This window comes from Panthera leo, chromosome A2, assembly GCF_018350215.1.
Source record: "Panthera leo isolate Ple1 chromosome A2, P.leo_Ple1_pat1.1, whole genome shotgun sequence".
Classification (NCBI taxonomy): Eukaryota; Metazoa; Chordata; class Mammalia; order Carnivora; family Felidae; genus Panthera; species Panthera leo.
This window is the reverse complement of record NC_056680.1, coordinates 120,034,512-120,060,190: the sequence shown is the minus strand read 5'-3', so window position 1 is coordinate 120,060,190 and position 25,679 is coordinate 120,034,512. Positions and strand designations below refer to the sequence as shown.

The following is a 25,679-nucleotide window of genomic DNA, read 5'->3' as shown; positions in this document are numbered from 1 at the left end:
TCCTCTGGCCTGTGACCGCGGTAGATGTTGCTTCACAAGGAGTGTGACAGCCAGCGCAGGAAGAAGGGGGCAGGGAGGGGGTATCGGAAGGAAAAGGAAGGGCAGGTGTTGCTGCGTAGAAGGCTGGGGCCCGAAGAGCTAAGTGCTAGGCCTTTGCCAGGGCTGAGTGATGGACTCAGAGCAGTCTGATTGGTGCCTCAAACGTGAGCCAGTGGCAGTCTTGGCAGGAGTATGACGGAGGGCACTTAAAATGGAAACTGCACAGGGTAACCCTAGCTCCGAGGCTGATACCCGCAACCGTAAACAGCCTGTACCTGAAACTCCCTCGTCAGGTAACATGGAACCTCCTGTGGGTGGACCATACTGGCCCACCTCTTTCTTTCTAAGAGTCAGCCCCCTACTCTCCTTTTCCATGCCCCTGCTGGCTACAGGGCGAAAGGCAGGGGTTTTCAGCTTCTGGCCTCCCTCTGCTGACTCTGAAACGGACAAAGATTTTGAACACTGCTCAAATATGAAAGGGCACGAATAACAACCAAGGGGGGGAGGGGAAATTCTGAAATTTCTGGAAAGCTCAAGATGTTCTCAAAGCTTTGTACCTGTCATAGATGATAATGTAAATGGATCTAGACCAACACCGAGAGGGTCTTACGTCAGGATCTGGTGATATTCTCATCCATTCCAGAAGCTGCTTCCCCACCTCTCTGGTTGGCCCCTAGGACACCAGACCGGAGCTGCTCTGGGTATGTGCTTCTATAGCTCTGTCATCACCCTAGGACCGCACTCTACTTCTGAGCCCTGTCGATGAAGAGGGGCAACCAAGGAATCCTTCTTTGTCCAATAGGTGATTCTCTACACCCTGCCTGCTAGCTCTGTGGTCCATGCTGCTCACATCCTTTGTTTCCCTTGGGCCACTTCTTTTAACGCTGTTGGGCCGCTAAGAGCATCGTCACCGGCATGTTGGCAAGAAGGTAGTATGGCATAGTGGAAAAGGCTGGGCTCGATGGCAGGTTCTACAAGCTACTGTTCTCTTCTGGCCAAGTTAACACTTCAGGAAGCATCTGAGTTCAGTTTGCCAGTGGCTAAGTGATCTTGGTAGAGTGAGTCATCCAAGGAGGAAGCCATCAGACTTGCATCAGCGGGAGCCAGCCTTTCCTTACAGTTAAAAATAAGGATTCCAGAGGATTCCCTCCATTCAACTCAACACATCCCAACAGATTTATCATCTCTCCTACTTCCCCCACCAAAAAGTGAGCACTAAACTCGGGACTCATGCTGCCGCTCTTCTGTTATCATTGTCTTTCTGCACTGGTTCCTTTCTAAACCACGGGCATGTATTAATTTGATGTGCCCACTGGGGTCCTCACCAAGTTCTGATTTCTGTTCATCTGCAGAACAGAGATAACATATCCTGAGGGCAACAAGTGACCAGGTCCTTCTCAGCCCTAGTGGCCACGCTTGTCTACCCCCCGAGGGACTCTCTGACCCTTTATCACTTCATGGCCCTAGAGCGACTCTTTTACAATACGAGTAAATTTGAACACCCAGAAACAAACAACCATGTCTCATGTTCCTCCTAAGAAGAAAGGCTGACATCCCCCCCCCCACCCTCGCCGCCTCATCTTGAACTTAAGTTTAGTTCTGAACCGTCTAGCTTGGATGTGTGTGACACCTTCACGGAATCAGGTGAGTAGGCCAGGAGGTACTGCGTGCAAAGCAGCCAACAGGAACACGTCCTGGGAAGAATAAAGCACTCCGAATGACAACCCCCAGGGGGCCTGTGGAAACCACGGAGTGCCAGAATAACATCCCCTCCCATTTGGGCAACCATGCCAGGCTCTCCCCACTACTGCATGGCTGAATCCCTACAAAACACTCTGGGTATTCCCTGTCCCATCCCACCACCCCCTACCCTACAACCAGAAAATCTTTCCCAGACGCCATTTTCACCAGTCCCTCCTCTGGGTGAGAATGTTCAGTGGCTCCGCTGGTTTCAATACACCTTCTCCATGAAGTACTTTCTGAAAACCCCAGTGGGTCTTTCTCTCACCTGCCTGCTCTGTGCCTAATGTAGTCCTAAAATTACGAATATTTACAGTGTACTGGTCTGTCTATACCTATTCTGACATGTGTGCCTTCCCAGCAACCCTGAGGGGTAAGTGTGAATGCCTTCATTTTTCACCACTTCAACCCAGTGGCTGCTGCATGCCAGGAATTCAATTTGTATTTGTTTGACTTTTGGTCTAAAATTTTCGACAAACACAGCCTCAGGGGGCGCCTGGGTGGCTCAGTTGGTTGAGCGTCTGATTCTTGGTTTTGGCTCAGATTATGATCTCACAGTCATGGGGATGAAGCCCTGTGTCGGACTCTGCACTGAGCGTGGAGCCTGCTTGGGATTCTCTCTTTCTCCCTTTCCCTCTCCCCCACTTGTGCTCTCTCTCTCTCTCTCTAAAAAAAGAAAATAAAAAAAAAAAGAAAAAACAGACAGTTTCAGGTTGCTGCTCTTTAGGGGGACAATATCCAGAATGAATAAATGATAAACAAACAATATCTAAAATAAATGACAATCAGAAAGTGGCATAAAATATTATGCTAACAGGTCAAAACAAAGGAAAAAAGGAAATAAGCAGGATGGCAGAATTAAGACTCTATATATTTCGTATATATTTAAAATTTTTTTTAATGTTTTATTTTTTAAGAGACAGAGAGGGACAGAACATGAGCAGGGGAGGCGCAGAGAGAGAGGGAGATCCAGAATCCGAAGCAGGTCCAGGCTCTGAGCTGTCAGCACAGAGCCCTATCTGGGGCTCGAACCCACAAACCATGAGATCATGACCTGAGCCAAAGGTGGATGCTCAACTGACTGAGCTACCCAGGTGCCCCTATATTTTTTAAACCTCTTTTGTAAAGTTATATTTCTTTCATCAGGAAAACATTTGACACATTTATATGTATACGGACAAAGAGCCAAATAGAAGTAAATATAGGAAGTTATCTCCGTGCCATAATCCACAAGAAAAATATAAACTCTTGTTCTCACTCTTCTAGCTTTGTCAACATGAGGCTTAGTACTCTCACTCATTCAACAACACACAGTCCCTGAGCATCTCTTATGGGCAGGAACAGAGCAGCAGCAGTGGGAAAGCCAGATACTTCCACATATTACTGGCTGGATAAGACTCAGAAAGGTGCCAGCAGAGCAGAAACACCTGGAATCTACTCGAGCCACCTTGCTGGCATTTATGCAACATAGACAGGTCACTTCAGAATGTGCTGAGTGTGTAGCTCCAGGCATATGCTTCCAGCTGGCTGCTGAACATCTCCACGCAAGGGCTCCATTGACATCTTAAATCAACACATCCCCCCAAAACTCATTCTGTCCCATCCACCCCCCAAAGACGTGTGTGCATGTGTAGACACACACACACACACACACACACACACACACACACACACACACACACACCTGCCCTCCTTACACCTCTTGTGATACGGATCTCAGCACTCTCCTTGGAGTCCCATAGGCTCAAAGCCAAGACTCCCTATTTCACACTCTTGACATTCTATAGCTGGTCAGTTTCACTTACTGTCAACTTCTCTTGCAAAACATATCTAATTCCTACCACCCTTTCTAGTTCCACCACCACATTTTGAGCTTACTCTTCACTTCTCACCCACACCACTTAAACCACGGCGATGGGAGGACGTCATTCTTAGCGATGGGAGGACGTCAACCTTCAGGTGTGTAGGAGGAGGTGGGAAGTCTGAGAGTCATGAATTTATTTATTGTTTATTTCAGTGATATGCATTTTTAAAGTTTATTTATTTATTTTGAAAGAGAGAGAGACAGAGACAGAGAATGAACAGGGGAGGGTAAAGAAAAAGAGAGAGAGATAGAATCCCAAGCAGGCCCCAAGCTTGACGCGGGGCTCTAACTCACAAACTGTTGAGATCATGACCTGAGCTGAAACCAAGAGTTGGACGCTTAACCAACTGAGCCACCCGGGTGCCCCGAGAGTCATGAATTTAAATGGTCTCCTAATGGGCCTCTTGCTTTCAGAATCTTCATTCTTTAGTTAAACTTTCACATTGATTGTCCAATTTTCTTTCGATCTAGATGAGACACCCACAGGATGAGGATAAAACTCATTAGGCCTGGTGTTCAAGGCTGTCCAGAATCTGACCACATTCCATGTTTTCACCTCCCCCACCCCCAACACTTTATATGCTGCCCACTGCCCGTGCCTGCCTTGTTCCCCATTCCCTATATGGGTCTTGCACTTGGTATCTCATTGTTAATACTCATGCATTCTCTTTGCAGGACATACTCTTCTCCTCCTATTCTGCCAACTAAAATCAGACTATCTTCCAAGGGCTAGCTATGAAGCCTCTCACAGAGAAGCCTAAGTTACTCCAAGAGTCAGAGTTGACTGTATTTCAACTCTCATCCACTTACCATATAATAGCCACGCATTTTAGAAGTTTAACCTAGATAAGCAGATATCAACTGGGGGTTCCTGAGCCCTGGAGATCTACAGGAGACTGGCTCATAGCCCTTCTTGATGCCCTCGGGAAGCCCAAAGCCTCCCAAAGATTTCTGCAGTTTCAGGGGAATTTATGTCTTGTGGGCACATTTGCTTCCAGGTTCCTTCTTTCACACATCATGTCTCTGCTCTACTCCTTATGGTCTCAGAAACACAGGTCAAAGTCTTCTATGAGCCTTCCCCTTCTTCTTCCACCCCACCCCCCTGCACCCCCTCAGGGAAACCCCTAAACACGCACATCATTCAAGAACCTAGCAGACTTATTTGAAATGTGGGTGGAGAACAGGAGGGTTTTTCAATCCAAGAATCAACAACCCCACATCGAGCCCTGGGCATCCCTGGCCCTCAAATGGCCTTTGCTCATCACAACACAGAAGGGTTTCATCTGGCCCAGCATCTCCGTAGCCACCTACCTCAAGTCAGTGTTCTGGCCCCTTCCCCCCATCCCCCTTCTTAACTATCTTTTCCTTCTGCCCAACTACTTATGAATGAAGCACATTCTTCCTCTGGCTTTGTGTGGTGCGGTATAGCCATTCTTATTTATTTATTTTTTGCCTCATTCCTGCTTTCAAGTTCCACCCACCCCCACAACCCGTCCAGGGTTTATCAAGATGTGTTCCCAACACAGGTCCTTCCTTAAGAAGAATTCTGACTCCAGTTGCTGAGATCACATATTTCACATCTTGACATACCTCTGTCTTCCCCAAGTTCCCCAAGTTCCTTGAGGCAGAAGTTATGTCTTCATCAACGCTTCCAGTGCTCAGCACAATGTCTTCCATACAATAAACACTCCGAATATTCACTAAAATAAAATTAGGTTCTTTAACATGAAAATACAGCGTCCACTTTTTTTTGCAAAAAGTATTTTTGTCATGAGAATCACAGAAGGGGCCCACCTGAGCCTCACACAACGTACTCTTATTAATGACGCTCCCTGCGTATTTTTAATAAAATGGGGCCACCTCAAATGCTCCCTTAAAAATACAGTAGCATCTGTTGAACAGAATGCCAGCAATTCCAGAGGACGGCAGAAATAAATTGAAGGTCATGACAGCTGCACTGAATCAAAACGAGATGGAGGTTTGCGTTGTGCTTAATAACTGTCAAAAGTCTTCATGCAATTATGACAGGGGGAAGAATTTTGCATAAACTGAACAGACTTATCAGCTGAGGGAGTGAATTGTAGCCGAATAAAGGGGGGGGGCTATTTTTAGTTCACTCCTCTCAACTGTATTTTCGTCTTACACCTCCTAAAATTAGGCCTACTGATGAGGCTCTATGTAACCAGAGTGAGGTAGGCTGTTGCAACAATTCCTTCTGCAAATTTAGATACATCCCAGCCACCGTCCTTCCTTTGCACTGATGGAGCTCTGCCCCCCTTGGCAACTCGGTGAAGTCACCTTTGCACCCTAAGGAAGGGGCTGCACTCCAGCTCCAGGAAAACCCATTTAAAGACCACCAACCTACTGGCTCCCAGGCCAAAGACTGTTCAGATGGCAAAGCATCTGGAAGTCACAAGCTTCGTCAAGGAATAGAATGTCAATACAGTCAACAAACGTCAACCGCCTTCGATGTGCCAGCTACCACTTGATCTCCGGTACATTTAATCCCATTTTAGGAACCAATAATTCTTCTACAGGCAGAAAGTATGTAAGACACTGTAAAACATTAATACACAAACATTTTTTTAAACAAGCACTTAAAAACTACTAATCTTTGGTTATTCTCTTCGTTTTGGGTAACCATGCCCTCAAAGAGATAGTTTCAAAGATGCTGAATCTTTAACAAAACACGGAATAGAAGTCTTGATGAAAAATCTGATGTTGATAGCGGGGGAGGGGGGTGGAGGGGGGCTGGGCTGTACATGTGCAGGGGCAGGAGGTATAAGGAAATTCTCCATTCTTTCCACTCAAATTTGTTACGAACCTAAAATTGCTTTGAATAATACGGTCAGTTAAAAATAAACCACATACACGCACAAAAACATTTCAGATTCTCGTATTTAAATGGAAACACTTTAAAGAAAATCGTAATATCAAAGCACTCTAGTCATCAAAGTCATGGGGTAGGGGTGAGGTCAAGGAAGGGTTGGAAGCCCCAGATACCATCGGTGGCCAACAGCTGGTCCGCAAGAGTTGGAAATCTAGAAAGTGTGTTTTATGATACCATTGGAGGACGCCCGCACAGAATTTTTTGAATTTTTTTTGTTACCAAACAAGTGATTTAGACAACTGATAAGCCAGAAAAGGAAAACAAACAAACAGACCACAGAAGCCAACCACTGTGAAAGGGGCTGAGGAAAAGTTTGTGGAATTTTAAACAACGGCTGTGTCAACTTTTTGTGGAATGAAGTGGAGCATGATGAAACAAAAATCAAGAAAAAGAAAGTCACTTATTTATGTTTTGCTCAAATTGGAAAAAATGGTGCCATGATTGCTTCTGAAAGAGAAACAGTTTGGTTTCCCTTCTGAAATGCTGGGTTATGAGGGAGCAAAGTTGAATTGCGCTAGGTCGCAGAGCCAGGACAAGGGTGAGATAAGGGAGGTGCTGAGGGTGCAAACTGAGAGAAGGTGGAAGTGCCCAGGGTGAGCGCCCTCATCACCCCTGCTCTGTCTTCCACGCTGGCGAGCCCGGCAGCCATTTTAACCTAATCCCTTAATGATGAAGGTCTGCGGCCACTCAGTTCTGGCTCTCCGTACACTCTTTATTCTTTGCTGCAATGAATACATATTACTTTGGATTCTGATCTTTCCATGTGTCTTATCCAAGGGGGAAGACCGAAGGACTTCACTGATTTAGCGATCCCACAGCCTAGCATAATGATTTGTAAGAAAACAGACATTAGAGAGATTTATGCCTATTGACTGATAGGTTTTAAGATTTACTAATGAAAGGTAACAAAAGTAAAAAAAAAAAAAAATGCCTCACACTTCTTATGCCACCCATGAGGTTCTTACATGACTGTATCCTATGCCGTCACCCTTCCGTACGAGGGTATGATCCCATTTTCGTGTTAGGTCCAGTGATCCAGCAAGGCAAAACAAATATAAATAAATCAGAAGAAAAAAAAAGCAAATTAGAATATCAAGGCTGATAATGACCTTATTTTACCAATATTTAAAGAGAGAGCTATCAAGGATTCTACTTCTCAATATTTAAAAAAACTTTTTTTTAATGTTTATTTATCTTTGAGACAGAGAGAGACAGAGCACAAACGGGGTTGGGTCAGAGACAGAGGGAGACACAGAATCTGAAGCAGGTTCCAGGCTCTGAGCTGTCAGCAGAGAGCCCGACGCGGGGCTCGAACCCACGGACTGCGAGATCATGACCTGAGCCGAAGTCGTACGCCCAACTGACTGAGCCACCCAGGCGCCCCATCTACTTCTCAATATTTTAAAGTTGGAAGGAAACAAAGTTATTTATTAAGTGTGACCAAGATTTAGGGAAAGGAAAACTATAGTTTTTAAGGATAGATAAGGGAGATATATAACAGGGGAAAGGATGTGGAAGAATGAAGAAAGGTGGAAGGAGAAATATGGATATAACCACTGCTGTGCATATGAATGAAGGTGGGGGGTATGCCTGTAGGGTTTTCAGGGGAAAAACACAGAAAAGGAAAGCCTGTGAGGGAGATATCTCTCTCCAGCTACATCTCTATGTACATACATACCTATATATAAGAGAAACACACAAAAGAACACATATTCCGAGACAAAGACAGAGTTGCCAGATAAAAACGGGGTACTCAGTTAAGCCTGAACTTCAGATAAACAAGAAAAATGTCAAGTTTAAGTATGTCCGTATCTGTTCCCTACTTACACTAAAACAATGATTTGTTTTAGTTGTAGTACAGCTGTTTAACTGAAATTCACGTTTAACTAAGCGTCTTGTATTTTTATCTGCTAACTCTGGCAACAGAGAGAAAGTAATAGAGGGAAGGTGGCCTGAAAAAAAGTGAAGGAGACCAAGAAAAGAGAGAGTGAGATGATTGGAAAAAAAAGAAAAAAAGAGGACTGACGTTCACTTTTTGTGGTTTCTCTGGTGCCATTAAAGACCCGAACCCACTCTGTACTTTCGCCAGGCTAGGTCTACACCAGGACCTGCGAAGGCTCACCCTGGGTCCACCCATGCACTCCAGCCATAACTGAACCCCACCGCTGCAGCAGGAAATCAGCTAGTAACAGCAAGGTCCTGGGAAGGGAGCCAGCAAAGGCTATGCAGTGAGCAAGCAGAGTGCTTTTCTTCGTGATGGCTGGAAGACCGTCCCATAATGGATGCTAAAATGATTTAAGGTTGCACGGAATCGACACAACTCTTGATCCGAGCTTCCAGAAATAGAAGTTATCTGTCCATTGATTCTGAAATGCATGACTCCTGCAGCAACCTCAGCAGTTTATGTCATTCGTAGCAAAGGCTTTGGAGGCCTTTAAACGAGGTCTTAGGGGCAGAAGGCCCCTTCGAATCAGAGATTCTGCGTGTTTCTAAACAGTAGACAAAAGAAGACAAAACAGAGAAAGCAAGAACAGAGCGATCGATAAAAGCACAAGAAGTTGGGGGGAAGGACGTGCATACGCAGCAGGGGAGTGAAGAAACAAGCTGCAGATTCTGTCTGGGGGTGGCTGGCTCTGGGACCAGATTTGCCCCAAGTGACCTGTCCTCAAGGTGCGGTGGGGTAGCTGAGGGGGGCGTCACCGAGATGGTGGAGGTGCTGGGGTTTCTGCACTGGCCGACGAATGAAGGCATCGTGTATGCGTTTGCCAGGGCGGCCGTAACCAAGTCCCGCAGCCTGGGAATTTATTAAACAACAGGAACTTACTTCCCCACAGTACTGAGCCTAGAAGTCTGAGATCCAGGTGTCTGCAGGGTTGGTTTCCTGTGAGGCCTCTCTCCTTGGCTTGCAGGCGGCCGTCTCCTGCCTGTCTGCATCCCTATCTCCTCTCTTACAAAGACACTGGGTCTATGGGATTAGGGCCCAGCATAATGACCTCATTTAACCTTACTTTTCTCTGCATTCACCCTAGCAGTCACATTCTAAGGTCCTGGCGGTTAGGACTTCAACAAACGAACTGGAAGGGGACAGCCCATACCGTGCTGAATCTGTGACTCGGTGTCTAGGTCGTGTAGCTATAACCCACCTCCCACCACTGGGCACCTCCAACCTTTACCAGCAAGAACTTGGTAATTGTGAACAAACACCCTGGCTTAGGTCAGTTCTGCCTTAGGGCCCTCTGCGTGCCGCGGTGGGTCTGAGGTCCTCATATGTAAAACAGGACACCCAATTTGACCCTGACCCATTTGAACAGTGTGTCAAGGTCAAGCGGATGTTAAAATTAGTCCACCTGTTGCCACACAGTGTTATCTGTAATGAAACAACAATACCCATAATTGCTGGTGGATGTTAATACTGCACACCAGAACGCCCCACTCCGTATCTTCGCTTCCAATTTAATCTCACGGAGGATTAAAGAACAGAGCCACAGCTGAAAATTCTTTTGAGGGCCTCAGAATAGTGTTCTATAAATATAGAGAAAATTCTGGGAGGAGTACATCTCTGGTTCAACCTTTCAAATTCTTTTTATGCTGATGTCACCACCAGCAGGTGGCTTGCCTGTGTAACATGAGCTTTGTGTCACCAGCGAACTCCTGGGAGGGTGCGCTCTCATTCACAGAACACCAATTTCCGGAGAAGCTCCCAAGGCCAGGACCCACCCTTGGCGCTGCTCATGCTGTGAAGGGTAAGGCCGCATGACCTCCCTCCTTAGGGAGTTGATCAAAGTAGGGTGAAGACAGGCGATACACAAATTGTCTGAAGTGCAATGGCGTTTAAACTTGGCAAGACGCTACCAAGATGTGAATGCGGGATGAATTGTGAGCTTTCGTTTCATAATGAGTTCGCATGAATTCTAAAGCCAGTGAAAGGAAAAAGACCGTCTGTATGCACCATAACAACACCATCTAACACTTTTATGGCTGTTATTCCCTGCTAAGCACTTTACATGTATTAATTCATTCAGTCTTTGCATCAGCCATTATGAAGCAGGTAGTACTTAAATAGAGAACAAAACTAAGGCACAGAAAGTTTAAATAGTTTGCCCAAGGCCACTAAATTTCCAGGATAGAAACACAGGAAGGCTGGCTCGGAAATCTCCATCACTTTGCTGTGTTACCTCTAAAGAAGGAGCTACACTAGTCGGGCAAAGATCCCTGTGGAAATGCAAATGGGGGAAGCACATCAGAGAAAATATTCTGCTAGTCCTGCTCTCCGGCCTCCTAACACTGGCTGTCTTGGGCTTGGAGGGCATGTCCCAGCCATCTCTGCCATAACTGCAGCCCTGGAGGCCAGCCGGTACAAGGGACAGCATGCAGGTGACGAAGTGCAAAGACTCCACCCTTTGTGCGACTCTGAGCAAGTACTTAATCTCTCTGGACCGCCGTTCGTCCGCCATGAATTGGCGATGATTCCAGTAGATGCTGCTGGGTCTCATCACCTGCCTGCTCTGCCTCGCCTGGAAGCTGACACCAGACAGTGCCCCGACATGCTAACTGCTTGTGGGTCTCTGTCAGAGGGATTCCCCGGAGGGGCGTGCACTCCACGGTGACAAGGGTGACGAGGGTCAGTGGATAAAGCCCTAGCCCCTCGCCCGTCAGTAGCACAATCCAGGCAGATTCTAGAGTCTCTCAGGGGTCCCCTGCAGGATGACACCCCACTTTCCCACACACCATTCACCTGCTTTCCTCTCTCCTCTATTTTGCTTCCTCTTTCCCTTGCCAGGGCTTCTAGGCATCACCTCTCAAATACACTACCTAGAGACCCTTTCCTCCAAGTCTACTTTGAGGGGAACCCACATTAGATAAAGCTCTTTTCTTTCTCACAGAGGATAAGGAAAGATCCAATGAGGCTCTATGGGAAGTTGTGAAATTGTCAAGCTGTTTACAGTAATATATTAGAGGATTGCTATTTTCAATAATAATCCAAAGGTACTATTATAATTGCCATGGAAAAATGTCCATGGCAGATGATTTTGGATGCACACCCGTTTTTTCCCAAACTTGTCCTCAAAACCTGTAACTCAGCCATCACCGTGGGTCTGTGGCAAAAGCTCCAAGTTCGGGGCAGGAGGCAACAATATCTGGTAGCAAACAGACACAGAGGTTTGGCAAAATACACTGATTCCTCCAATGAAGAGGGCAAGGGGGTCTGCCACCAGGGAGGGGACGACATACAAGAAGTTACAGCAGGTCAGAGGGGTCCTGCAGGTTAGTAGTGCTCTGGATGTCAACGCAGAAGAATTAAGGAACTGGGTGCTTGGGTGATTCTTGCTGGTCTTGGTTCTCCCGGGGTCAAGGCCTTAAAGTAACATTCCTGGGGTGCCTGGGTGGCTCAGTCGGTTAAGCATCTGACTTCAGCTCAGGTCATGATTTCACAGTTCGTGAGTTTGAGCCCCGCGTCGGGCTCTGTGCTGACCACTCAGAGCCTGGAGCCTACTTCGGATTCTGTGTCTTCCTCTCTCTGCCCCTCCCCTACCCCACGTTCTCTCTCTCTCTCTCTCTCTCTCTCTCTCTCTCTCTCAAAAATAAACATTAAAAAAAAATTTAGAGTAACATTCCAGAATAGTGTATCCTAATACAGCTGTTCATTTCACCTAAAAGCTAAACCAAGGGAAAGTGTGCTTTTTGTGTGAGTTTAGAGTTTTCAAATAAAATCTCATTGGTTCCTCAAATCCTCCCTAGGATACTTTTCTCTCCTTGCTCACCCTCTTCCCATTTTGCACTTGAGAATCCAGTCTTTGAAGACAATGTTTAAACATCTATCTATCTATCTATCTATCTATCTATCTATCTATCTATCCATCTATCTATCGTACAAGCTGGGGAGGAGTAGAGTGAGAGACAAAAACCCAAGCAGACCCTGCACTGTCAGCACAGAGCCCTATGTGGGACTCGAACTCACTAACCACAAGATCATGACCTGAGCGGAAATCAAGAGTCGGCTGCTTACCCCACTGAGCCACCCAGGCGCCCCTACAAATGTTTCAAGATTTAGAATAGCTTTACTCTTTAGGCATTACCTAGCAACAATTAAAACAAAATGAAGCAAGTCCTTGACAAAGCCAAATGACATAAAATCAACAGCCACCCCCTGCCTCTCCCCTAGAGGACGGTCCCCATTGTGCGGCCTGAGAGGGTGAAGGGCAGGGACTCCCCAGGTCACACAGAGGACACGGGTGAGGCAGATGAGCGGGAAGCTGGGCTCCTGAAACTCCTGCTCGGGGCCAGCCCAACCGGCACGGACACGTGGCTGGTCTCACCAACCCACTTCTCTGTGCCAAAGCGCAGCAGGAAGGAACACCATTGAATTTCAGAAAGTTCGCCAAGCCTTCCACGTCAGTCACTTGACCACTACTCTTATCCAAGCCAAACAGGCCAAGTCTGGCGCTGTTACTAATGGAATATTTATGCGCCTCGAACACAAAATCATATTGTTCACGTTCACGTAAAATCAATGGAGGGAGGAGGTGGTTTTGTATGGCCCTGGTGAGGAGAAGCAGTCATGGTTTTGCCCAGGTGAGGGTCAGGATTCCATGAAGTATTTGGTCAAAATAAGGAAGGGGAGGTTGAGCTAAAGTGACATCTCCAAAGAGGGAAAGAGGAACTGATGTGTGAGTTTGCATGCTGCTTAGAAATTACTGGAATGGAAACGGGAAAACCAGTGTGCCAAAGAGAAAATCTTGGACACAAGGAAATGACCCTCACATCTTGCTCTGTCGGGCCCCGGGGGGAAAGGAAGATTATCGATCTCTGTCTCCTGACCCCCACTCTCAGGATCCTCCTGAGGGCAGCCTTTCCTGGCACAGAGACAGAAGGCCCCTGGACCCAAAGCCCCTAAAGTGAGTGCTACTGACAACAGGGCCTGGCAATAGCCGAACCGATGCAGGAGGGTTTACTGTACTCACGGAGAGACGAGTGTGCAAGCCGGTGAGGCCATGCTCTAAGCCAGGCTGTCGGGAGTGGTGGCAACCCATGTGCAGCGGGCACAGTGCTCTCTGCCCCCTGGGAACAACCATTACCATTGGTGGTGAGTCTCTGCTTGTACCCATACTGACCCTAGCTTTCTGCATTTGCTCAAAACGGGGGAAGGAAGGGCACATGCTCCCCTCGGTGGGTGCAAATCTCCATGGTGGCCTTTGAGGAAGTGAGCAAGGACACGTCACACTTCCAGTGAGGCTTTTTCCCTTAGGTTTCCCTTAGGTTTTAAAAATCCTTCCTTTGGATACAATAAGGGCTTTTGGTGCATATTTTTAAGCAATAGTTATGGATTAATGGCCAAAAAAAAAAAAAAAAAAAAAAAAAAGTAACTCACCTACCAGTCCTGGTCTGTGTTTGCACGAGAGCCCCCTGAGCCAAAGGAATGGGTTTTACTGGGCCATTTTTGTCCTGTGTGACAAAGCCTCGAGGGGCAGCTGTGCTCTCTATTCCTGTCGCAGATCTGACCCCCAGCATGACTGTACTTTTTCTTCCTCCAGTGGAACCAATGGTAGTTTCTAAAAAATTTGAGTCTGCATGGCCAAAAGGGCAGACGTCTATATTTCACAGTTGTGGGTTTTACTTTTTTATTTTTATTTTTTAAAGTTTATTTATTTACCTTGAGAGACAGAGAGAGAGAGTACGTGAGCACAGGTAGGGGAAGGGCAAAGAGAGAAGGAGAGAGAAGATCCACAGCAGGCTCTGTGCTGTCAGTGCAGCATGGGCTCCAGCCCAATAAACGGTGAGATCACGACCTGAGCCAAATCAAGAGTCAAAATCAAGAGCCGAAATCACAACCAGTGACTGGGGCACAACCAGGCGTCCCAGTTGTGAGATTTAAAGAAGTCCCTGGATGCCTGCGATCTGACTTCTTGAGATGCGCTGTTCACCTGCTCTCGAACCCACAAGGTTTTGTTTTGTTTTGTTTATGCTATAACATATTTCCTAAGCTACCTCGAGGGCCAAAGCTTTTGCCTCAGAGTTGGTTTTAAAGTTCCTCTTCCCTCACCCGCCTCCGGAATCCTTCCGCAACGCAATCACAAGAGGCATGCAGTCAGAGAGGAGACAATGTCGAAGGTGAAATTTCTTCCATATCTGGGTGGGGTGACCTTGGTGCTGAGAAGGCTTGCCGGCTGGGAAAGTTCTGCCTTAGTAATTCCCACAATGTCCTCCGTGCTCGGAGCAGAAAACACCAGCTAGTGCCAGGTGTCCTTGTCCCTGGGCACAGGACGGTAAAGGCAACGGTTTTACAAACCACTGTTTGTTATCTGGCGTCCGCACTAGGACTCAAGGCTTATTTAAATAAAAAGTAGCAAGGGATATCGTGATGGCCAGCCTCACAGCTTCTCCGACATTCCCCTTCAGAGTCACTGGAATCAGGGATCAGCCTTAGGAGGGAAAAAACAAGCCATTCTGTGACCCAATGATTAGAGACAACAGATCTGCTGTAGGGAGGTGGCACTAAAACTGTGACATTAACCCCAGAAAAACAGGAGCCAGATTACATGGTGGGGAGGAGGCAACACAGAGAATTTTAAGCAGACGTTCTATGCTTCCATGGCATAGAATTTCTTTATATCAACCAGTATCCCGTCAGTGTTCAAATTTCCCCTGGCCGGTAGAGTTTTAAATGAAAGTCTGGGCCAGGCAGAGAGAGACCACACCATAACGTCTGAATCACAGCCTCCCGGAGCTGTCAAAAGGCCCAGAGAACATCTTTCTTTAGATAGGGGTCCAGAGCCAGCCAGCTGCGCTGGAATTCTTGCACGAGCATCACCGTGAAACCTTCCAGGGAAATGTGTGCCTTCCCCCAGGCAGCCTCTTGGTCTGCTACTGCCCAGCTGCTTGTAAACCGACAAACCAAACAGCAGCTGAGAAAACAAAGCCTCCTCTACACGTTGGAAATATCTGGACCCGGCTTCCATTCCACGGGATCGTCCTAAAGAACGAGCCACATCTCCACTTATTCCTCCTCCCCGGTTGCATGGCTGAGGGCTCTGTTGCCGACTTCAGGTATTTCCTGCTACAACCCTGGTCGCAGGCCACTCAGCTCCGTGGGAGGCACGAGAGAGGAGAGGAGGCCAACCATTCACCTCCTTGGAATCGTGCTACACGAGCAGATACCGGCACAGGGGAGTTGGAGCCCCTGAGAACCCGGACGTGGTAAACTCTGCCCTGTGTTTTTGGACTATTTTCCAACCACTGGCCTAACTCCCCACTTTAAAGAATAACTCAGGCTTCCAACCTTGATCCTGACTTCTGGGGTGTGACAGCCTGCTCCACACTGGCCACAGGGACCCTTGCCCTCAACTTCCCAGTCCCAGATCTGGTTATGTGCCCAGCTGTTTCCTGGTCCCTGAAATAATAGCAGCTACCATTGACTAAGCAGGCACTGGATAAGCAACAGCTTCTATCAGTATTTTACTTGGATCCTCATAATAGCCCCATGATTTGTGCATTCTACACATATTTACCACTCTACGGGCAGTGTGCCTTACGAAGTCGTATTATTATTCCCATTTACAGAGAGAAAGGTGAGGCTCGGAGTTACTAAGGAATTTGCTCGACATCATATAGCTAGCAAGTGGCACAGCAGGGGTTCAGTTTCCAATCTGCACAATTCTAAAGCCCACATGTTTTCATTTTATTTATTGAATTAATTCATTTATTTTTAACACACCACACGGCATCACTGCATGATCCCTGCTGACCCTGATGGCTCGGCCCAGCGAGGGCTGAACGGAAGATGGAGAGCACAAACATGTTTTTACACCTTTATGTTTTAAGTACTGTACACGGAGCAGGTACAATCCTGCCTTCGCCAGCCTGAAAACGCATTCCAACTCCTCTATTGTGAACAGACCTTATTAAAATGGAAATCTACGGCTCCCATGTCCAAAACTGGTACATCGTGTTGCCTTCCTGGAGTTTTGAAATGTGTTTATGTAAAGGAAAGGAGCAAGGTCTATTCTCGTTGAAAAGAGTAACAAACTGGAACGGGTAGAGCTTTTATGGCTTTTAAAATAATAACTGGGTGTTAACTTTTGCTATCCCTAAATGTGTTACTTCTGCTAGAACTGCATTTGCCTTATAAAACATTCTTACTGAAATTTGAATGTGTTGAGGCTGTTCTGACACAACAGAGAACGTGTTCTGGCTTTCGAGACTTATGCAGGTATAAGACGTAAAGTGCTGGCTGGTTAGCTCCCAGCGGGTTTGCCTTGCAAGTTGTATTTTCGCAAAACTCACTAGTTTCAGGAAGTAAGGCTAGGTATTAAGTGCCTACTATGTGCCTAGGTCAGTACTAGGCACGGTCTCAGGGCCACTCACTAACTGCTCACCGGCCCCGTGATCCTTTCAGTTCTGAACTTGTCTGTTCTAGAGAGATCTCAAAACACTAGCAGGACACGTTCAGTGCCTGATGCTCAGAGAAGCAAGCTTAGGATGAAAGGTGACTAATTTAGAGGACACGGGGCTCTTTAAAGATGAGATCTCAGGGGCGCCTGGGTGGCTCAGTCGGTTAAGCGTCCGACTTCGGCTCAGGTCACGATCTCGCGGTCTGTGAGTTCGAGCCCCGCGTCGGGCTCTGTGCTGACTGCTCAGAGCCTGGAGCTTGTTTCAGATTCTGTGTCTCCCTCTCTCTCTGACCCTCCCCCGTTCATGCTCTGTCTCTCTCTGTCTCAAAAATAAATAAACGTTAAAAAAAAATTTAAAAAAGATGAGATCTCAAGGATCCCATATGCAGGAAGCACATAATGAGGCAGCAACTCAAGGCACAAAGTTTCTGCTCTGGGAACAACCAATTGTACACTCAGTCCTACCATGACGGAGCAGTGATCAATGACAAGACCGGACTTCTCCGGATTCAGGCTCTAGGCTCCTCAGAGGCAGAGAGTGGGTAAGTCTGTGCAGCGAAAGCTCCACAAATTGGCATAATGGCTTGGTCAAGGTTAAGGGCACAGTCTGCGGTCACAGAGCTCAGTCCCCACTGTGTGCCCAGTGTTGCGAGCAGCAGAGACCTCGAGCCATGAGACCATGAGTGAGCATCTACCTACACAGTTTTGTCTTGTTTTGTATAGTTGGGACCACACTACCTATAGGTAGCCTGCTTTTTTCACGCCATGCTACCTGTCTTTTCATTAAACGTTCCAGAAAATGTGACTTTTACCGGTCGTCAACACCCGACTGCAGAGATGTGCTGGCGGGTCCCAGCACCGTCTCCCCTCCTACAGTTTTCTCTAGTGCGTCTGGGCTGGATCTCTAACTGCCAGCGATAACCTGACACTGGTAGTGTTCTCCTTTTATGGCAAGAAAGGAAGGAGCAGTTTGGGGGAAGGGGATCCACCCCCCACCCCCAAAGATCCCAGGCTCCAAACCACAGTGGCGCTCCTAAGTACGACAGGGTACATATGATGGGTCACTTGCAGCTTTTTAGGAATTGTTAGTTACGCTGTAGTTTAAAAAGCTTTCAAAGGCAAAGGGCCAGCAGATTGGGGTATAAGATGGATCTCTGGTTAGGGATGGCTACAGAGATGGCTGAGGCTTTCACGAGTGGCCCTTTGGCCTCACACTCCCATGGCACCTTCCTGCCTTAGCCCTCAGCTCAGGTGCTGCAGGAGAGTGACTTACGCTCCTGGGCTCCTATGAAATTTGATAAAAGCCTTTCACGAGAGCTTGCAGGCTCTCTGGCCAAGTCCCAGGCATTATTAGTGCATAATCCTGGCCTCCAGCACACCCCTGCAAGCCTTTTCCTTTTTGTTCCTGCCACCCCTCCCACCTCACAGCTGCAGAAACAAGAAACACATTTAAATACCGCCCAGAATGGCCCTTTGGAAGGATAACTGGCAGGTCCTGCCACACCTCTCTCGCTCACACACCAAGTAGATCTGTTGCAAAGACAGGCTCTCCGCTTTCACTGGAGCAGTGCTACTCCTTGTGGGTGCAAATGGGCACGAGAGGGAGAATCAAGTTTTTAAAATTACTTGAAGACAAAGGTGTAGTTTTGCAACGTGTGAAGCAGAGTCCACACGTCAATTTAATACTCTCCTAATAGCTTGGCCTAATGCAAACGCCTTCTCCTTGTCCCAGCGGTCACTGTGAATTCCGGGTTAAGTGTTCTCAATCCCTTATTAGCAACACTAATCAAAGTGTCAGAGCGTCATGAGAATCGGAGTGACAGTGTTTAAGAATTTTTTTTTAACCTCTCATTATTCCAAATACACCAGCAGACATGCAAATGACCTTTTCCAGAATATAGGGTAATATGCAATTCTACTAAGCCCCCCTTCCGCCTAGCACCCCTCAACTCTGCATTGTTTTTAGCCACAGCAAACACAAAACTCTGAAAAAGGCTTTCATGGGACTTCAGATACCACTCCATTTTCCACGTTTTCTTTCTTAGATTGACATGTTTTTCTATACCACGTGAGCTCCTGCATCCTAGAGATGGTGGGAAAAACCTCCCAATGTAAGCCACAGCTGATATTTCCTGACGCTGGAAAGTCCCCCTTGCCTGTGAATCATGCAATCCTTAGACTGCAAGGAGAAAAAAATAACGCAGGGTTTCCCGAATGCCAACAAAGACTCTGCAAATGGTAAGGAGGGACAGAAAAGCGCGGGGCCACAAGATGCTTCTCACTGTAATTTCCCTGAAGCATTTTAGTAAGTGCTATCTCCAGAACGGACAGGCAGAAATATATGGCACCATGATGTTTTCTTACTTAGAGTTTTGCTTTTCGTTGTAAATAAATGATTATCAAGCCAGTTTCCCCTTTGTTTTGAAATAATAAGATACAAGTTCTTGGGGAATTGTTTTTTCCTTAAGATGTTTAAGCTTGAGGGGCGCCTGGGTGGCTCAGTCGGTTAAGCATCCGACTTTGGCTCAGGTCATGATCTCGGGCTCCGTGAGTTCAAGCCCCGCATCGGGCTCCGTGCTGACAGCTCAGAGCCTGGAGCCTGCTTCAGATTCTGTGTCTCCCTCTCTCTCTGGCCCTCCCCCCGTTCATGCTCTGTCTCTCTCTGTCTCAAAAATAAATAAACGTTAAAAAAAATTAAAAAAAAAAAAGATGTTTAAGCTTGAAGAGCAACATTAAAAAATAATGCTGCAAGAATTTACAAACCTGCTTCTTAAATAAACACATGCTGTGGCCATGACCCTACCATCAGGCTTTCCCTTGGCCAACCCAACTCCAAACAGTTTATCAGTTGGTCAGAGACATATATATTTCCTTCCTCTTGAGTAGACAGTGTAATGTGATTATGGCAAGAAAACAAAAAAACCATAGGCCCTCAAGGAGTTTATTCTCTCATATTGGACACTACAAAAGGGTCGTAGTAGATTTGAAAACAAAAGTTCAGTAAAAGTCTACTGCATTTTCAAAAATCAAATCCATTATATTTTCTTTAGATTTTTAAAGTTACATCCTGTAACCAAAGAAACAATAATAATTTCATTGTAAGTGGACCAATACACCAGGCAGGCAATTTTGATATTGTTACTGGATTTTAAAGGGATAAGACAAAAGACAGGATTATGGGGCAAGAAAAGAAGGGAAACAAGATGGTGAAGACTGTCTGGCTTTTAATTAAAGCTTGCTCCAAAACTTTAGCAAGTCCCATCTGCCCTCTTCCTGGTTCCACGCTCATGTTTTTGGAAAAAGAAAAGCTGCACATCACCCAAGAAGAGGAGACAAGGATGGAGGGACAGGAAGGGAAGAGGTGAGAGGTGGGAGGAAGAAACCAAAAAGTTTTTGGCCCTGGTTTGATCCCCAGATCTTCCAGAGCTAAGCTGAAGCTTGACAGGACGCTTTCCATGACAGGGGATCCCACAAAACACACAAAATGCCCTCGGTCCTTGCAAAGGTTACATCTAGAACAACCTGCCACGTTGCTCCATGAGCATGTATGTTTAAAGTCCTGGCCACCGGTTAGGAAGACATTTACCTCCCTTTCTCAACCCTTCCATGCAGATATTAATTCATGCATACATATATATTCACTCATTCATTCAATGAGCAGAGTGCCTGTTTATGAGCCAGGCACACAGAACTAAAGGACCACACAAAACATACAATGTGGCCCCCAGTCAAATAGAAACAAAATTAAAAACTGATAACTGCTATGAAGGAGGGGTTCAAAGTAGGTTACAAATGCCACCGTGGGTGTGAGGAAATGGTGCTCCAAGGAAGTGACATCTGAGCTGAGATGCACAGAAAGATCTTTCCAGGCAAAAGGAAGAGCAACGCTGAGATCCTAAAGTAGGAGACATGGCAGGAGGGGCACAGCAGAGGTCTGAGAGATGGGATGGGCAACAGTTAAGAGAGGGACGGGAAGTCCTTGCAAAGTGGCACAGGGGAGGGACAAGATCCAGTGCAAGTGTATCAAGATCATTGGCTGCAGGTGACCAAAAGAAGGCTGAATGAAGCCAGCTGGCTTGTAGGACAGGTGTTGGCAAGCTTTTTCTGTAAAGGGCCAGAGAGTAAATATTTTAGGCATTGTGGGCCAAGAGGCAAAATCATCGGTGTTACGTAAGTACAATACAACCAAAAAAAGAGAACAAAATTTCCACAACATTTTTACTGACGAAGTTCAAAATGTAATAATAATAGTAATAATAATAATAATAATAATAATGGAGTGTAATTTCAAAACTACAGTCTGATGAATGAGAAAATAAAATCATTCCGGGGGGAATAACAAGTTATTTCATTGGTGTTTTGCCACTGTAGCATGAAAGCAGCCACAGACAACATAAACAAAAGAGCATGCCTGCAGTCCAATAAACCTTTATGAGCTGAAATGTGAATTTCACATAATTTTCATGTGTCATGAAATATTTTTCTTTGGGTTTTTTGCAACCATCTGAAGAAGTGAAAGCCATTCTTACTTAGCTCACGGGCTGTACAAAAACCGGACCGTAGGTTCTGTTCTTGTTTGCCAACCTCTACTGGAGAAGATCCCACATCCGGATGTGTGTGTAATTGCTTGCTCAGAGTACATTTTTGGCAGGTGATTTTTACAGGGCGATGCTATGCATTTCTTGTCGCATGACTGCAAAAGGCTAGTGACATAAGGTCATTCCATTGTAGGCGATGCTAAGTTTACCATTTTAAAAGTACATTTCCCCCTTTGTAATTAGAAGTAATCTGGGTGATCCTTGGGATCCTATGCACGTTGTATTCCCCCAAAACGTTTCACGAGGTGTTTTTAGCTTTCATGGATGATCCTTGCCTGAGTCAATCATTACACTGGAAGTTACAAAATAATTTTGATATGACTTTAAATGGCTGCCTAGTATTTTGTGGATTGCATAATCAGGTTTTAATGAACTTGCCTGGTATTAAAATTTTAGATTGTTTCTTTTCTTTCTTTTTTGGTTGCTATTACAAGTCATGTTTTCATTTATATCCTATAGCTAAATATTTCGTACATCTATGATTCGTTTCTGAAGGAGAATTACTTGAAGTGAAACTGTATCATAGAATATAGCCATTTTGTAAAGGGTTTTGATCTATATTAACAAATTATGTTTTAAGGAATTATATCAATTTTTGTTCCCATTAAAAATTATAAGTGCTTGGTTCCTGATATTTGAGCCAACATTTAAAAAAAAAAATTTTTTTTTTTAACGTTTATTTATTTTTGAGACAGAGAGAGACAAAGCATGAACGGGGGAGGGGCAGAGAGAGAGGGAGACACAGAATCGGAAGCAGGCTCCAGGCTCTAAGCCGTCAGCCCAGAGCCCGACGCGGGGCTCGAACTCACGGACCGCGAGATTGTGACCTGAGCTGAAGTCGGACGCTCAACCGACTGAGCCACCCAGGTGCCCCTGAGCCAATATTTAAAAAGTATCATCACTAGGGCACCTGGGTGGCTCAGTTGGTTAAGTGTCTGACTTTGGCTCAGGTCATGATCTCGTGGTTTGTGGGTTTGAGCCCCGTGTTGGGGCTTATTTTAAATTGTTTAAATAAGTTTCTTCTTATTTTAAATTGCGTTTATTCAATTGTAGTGAGGTTAGAATATTTGTATTTCTTCCACCTGGTCATATCTTGTGTCCATTTTTCTACTTATCCTTTCCATATTGATTTGTAAGAGATCTTTATATACTAAGGATGTTAATTCTTTCCCTTTAATATTCATTGGGTATATTTTTTCCAGGTTGTAGAAAGATGTGATTATAAAAAATTATTAAAATTTACATGGTTATTTTCCTCCTCAAAAAAATTAGGAATGGAGGAGGGAATGCAAAAAATTAACCAAATGTAGCATTATTTTTATTATGAACTTAAGCATCTTTAAAGAAAAAGAACTGCCTAATGAAATTTAAAATTATCAGCATTCAAAATTCTCTTCTGATGCATTCAAAATTCTCTTCTGATCTTGGTTACTTATACATATTATTTAGCTGATTTCATTACACACAAAATGTGCATTGTTTCTAACCCATCATTCCATAACTACTTCCCATAATAAGCACAGTTATAAATGTAATTTTTAATTAACTCTATGACAAAATGCAATTTTTAATTAACAGCATGACTTAAATCTCATTTAGTTCTTATAAACCATTTAAGGTCTAATTTTTCACTAGAATACACAGCATTACTGTGCACATCCTTGTATAAATTCTTTATGGTTCCTTTAGGGTTAAACTCTTAAGTCATTCTCAAAAACAAAACTACTCGATAACCAGAGGAGAAAGTATGATACATTTAGGTTTTTATGGTTTCCCGCCAGAGAATGTTCCAGAAAGACTCATTCAATGTTTATTGAGTCCCAAGTATTGGAGTGTCACCAGCAGTGTTTAAAAGGGCTTATTTCCCCAATCTCCAATGATATGGGTCTTGATAAGTTTATTTATTCTGGCTAAGTTTACACTGTTGTGTATTGTGGTATCTGAACTTGTTAAAAGTGGCACTTCCTCAGTGCTGGCTAGTCCACACAAGAGCCACGTGACGGTCCCATGTATGTTTCCTTCACTTATAAACTTCATCTCCTTTATCCCTTGTGGGATCAAATTCAGCAGGGGTACTGCAACACTTACTTCTATTCTTCCTATACTGGTTGGAGAGCTTTTAGATATAATTCACGTTATGTGTTTTCTTTCCACTCCCTTCAAGGGCAAGAGCCACGTTTCAGGATGCGTCCCTGGCATGTTAGATATGGTCAGCACGGAAAGCAAACGTCCCGGGGGTGGCACCAGGCATGCCCTCACTCTCACCGGGGCGGGGGATGGCAGGCGAGGGTCTATTCCTGGCTTCTGCGGACTTGGTTCATATCATCCCTAGGCAGCCCTGTCTCTGCGTGCACATCACCATGGCATCGTATCTTTCATTTCCCACTGCAAACAGGAGGCGTGGTCAGTGCTAGACCTGGCTTTCTGCAGTGGCCCGTGGAGTGGAGGCTCAGTGGGGAGAAGTGCTCCAGGTTTTCCTCCCAAAAAAGGTTCACTGTCAGCATTAAGCACTGATATTCTTCTAAGATGAGAGGGGGCATGATCGCACCCCCAGGGAACATACGGCAAAGTCTGGAGACACGTTTGATTGGCACGACTGGGGGTGCTCCTGGCCTCTAGTGGGTAGAGGCCAGGGATATTCCTAAATATCCTACAAGGCACAAGACAGCCTTCCGCGACAAAAATTATCTGGCCCCAAATGTCAGTGGTGCCAAGGTTGAGAAGTCCTTTCTCTAAAACGAAGTAACTGTCCTCTATGCCTCTTTTTCTAAACCCAAACTATTACACCGAAAAAGAGTGTCCAGTAACACAAACGGGAATGGACTGAATTCAGTCTTGTGTAGATAGGGAAGTTTCCTTTAGAGATTTATGTTTCATTGTGGCATTTCGCACGACACTTCTCTTCTTTGCACCCAGAATTAGGCAACTGAAGCCCAAGCAATGTGATCACCACCCAAAGGGCACACTGGAAGCCGACTCAGCAGCACCCCACATTGGCTGGTGCACTTCACCTCAGTTAGGGGGTCTTGGGAAGCTGTATTGTGCAGCAGGACTCAGAAGAGAAATTACACAGATGTTTGTATACAGCGCAGAGACAGAAGTGGGAGAGTTCCGGAGGAGTGGGGAGAGAAGTACCTGGCCGGGCTGGCTTGGAATCGGACCCCGGAGCCCCCAGAGGCAGCCCCGAAAATGCCACCTGCCACAGGGGAGGTGGTTCTGAACACTGAAAACCTTCTGCTCAAGTGCGTTCAAAGCAGCTTATACTCAACAGTGAACCAGACTGACAAACTGCAAAACAGCAGGTCTTACCGGGGGCGCTGGTGTCGGGGGAGGGGGAGGAGCCCCCAAAGGTGGGGGAGGTGGAGGCAGAGGAGGAGGTGGTGGTGGTGGTGGCACTGGCATATGTCACAGCGTCGGTGTCTCTTGCTTACGAATGGTCCCCAGGAGAATGGTTTCTGCCCTGAAAGGGAGAAAGAGATAGTTTCGAATCCGGATGTCTTTATCCATGTACAGGTTAGTATGTGACACGCAGACACTTGCATGTAATGGATGGCTTCTTTCTTTCACTTGTGCATTCATTCATTCTTTCACTCATTCATGCTTTCTATGAATATTAAATGCCCACCGTGAGGCGGGCATTGTGTCAAGTGCTAGACACAAAAGAAGTAGCTAGATTTTAGACAGAATTATGTGATAAAACTGGTAGAATTTAGCTATTTATGTCTCAATGTCAGTAGAATATATGTCAACGGCAATACCTCACTCCATCATGATTTTTCCAAACAACTGCGTTCGATCTCCTTAGCATCACACTTTTAATCATTTCTGATGCAATTTAAAAATATTCTGTACGTGCTCTAGTTTTCCTAAGCAGAACAAATGGAATGAAATGTCACCTTTCTGAATGTCACGGGCTCAACGTTGCTCATGATGCCAGCCTTGAACCAGGCTTACCACGTGCATTAATCATTCTCCTGCTTCCTTCTCTACTGTCAGCTCTTACTTTTCTTTCTGTTGTTGTGTTGTTGTTTCTATACAGTCTGGTATGTGCCACATAGAGGGCTTTGGAGCACAGATCTGCAAATATGGTTCTGTTTCAAACAGCTAACGTTATAGGATGTCTGATCTGCAAGTAAGTGTATTTCTCTGCGGAGCAGGGC

General features: G+C 45.7%; 1 protein-coding gene across 1 annotated transcript in view; it reads right to left on the bottom strand.

The window, feature by feature from the left end:
* Positions 1–956, bottom strand: part of WIPF3 (WAS/WASL interacting protein family member 3) — a 37,155-nt gene extending 36,199 nt beyond the window's left edge. Inside the window, exons 1-2 of the mRNA XM_042927348.1 lie at positions 923–956; positions 315–476 (exon numbers count right to left, since the gene is read on the bottom strand). Of these exons, the coding sequence (XP_042783282.1) occupies positions 315–476; positions 923–956 (196 nt within the window). The remainder of the gene's footprint in view (positions 1–314; positions 477–922) is intronic.
* Between the last annotated feature and the right edge of the window lie 24,723 nt (positions 957–25,679).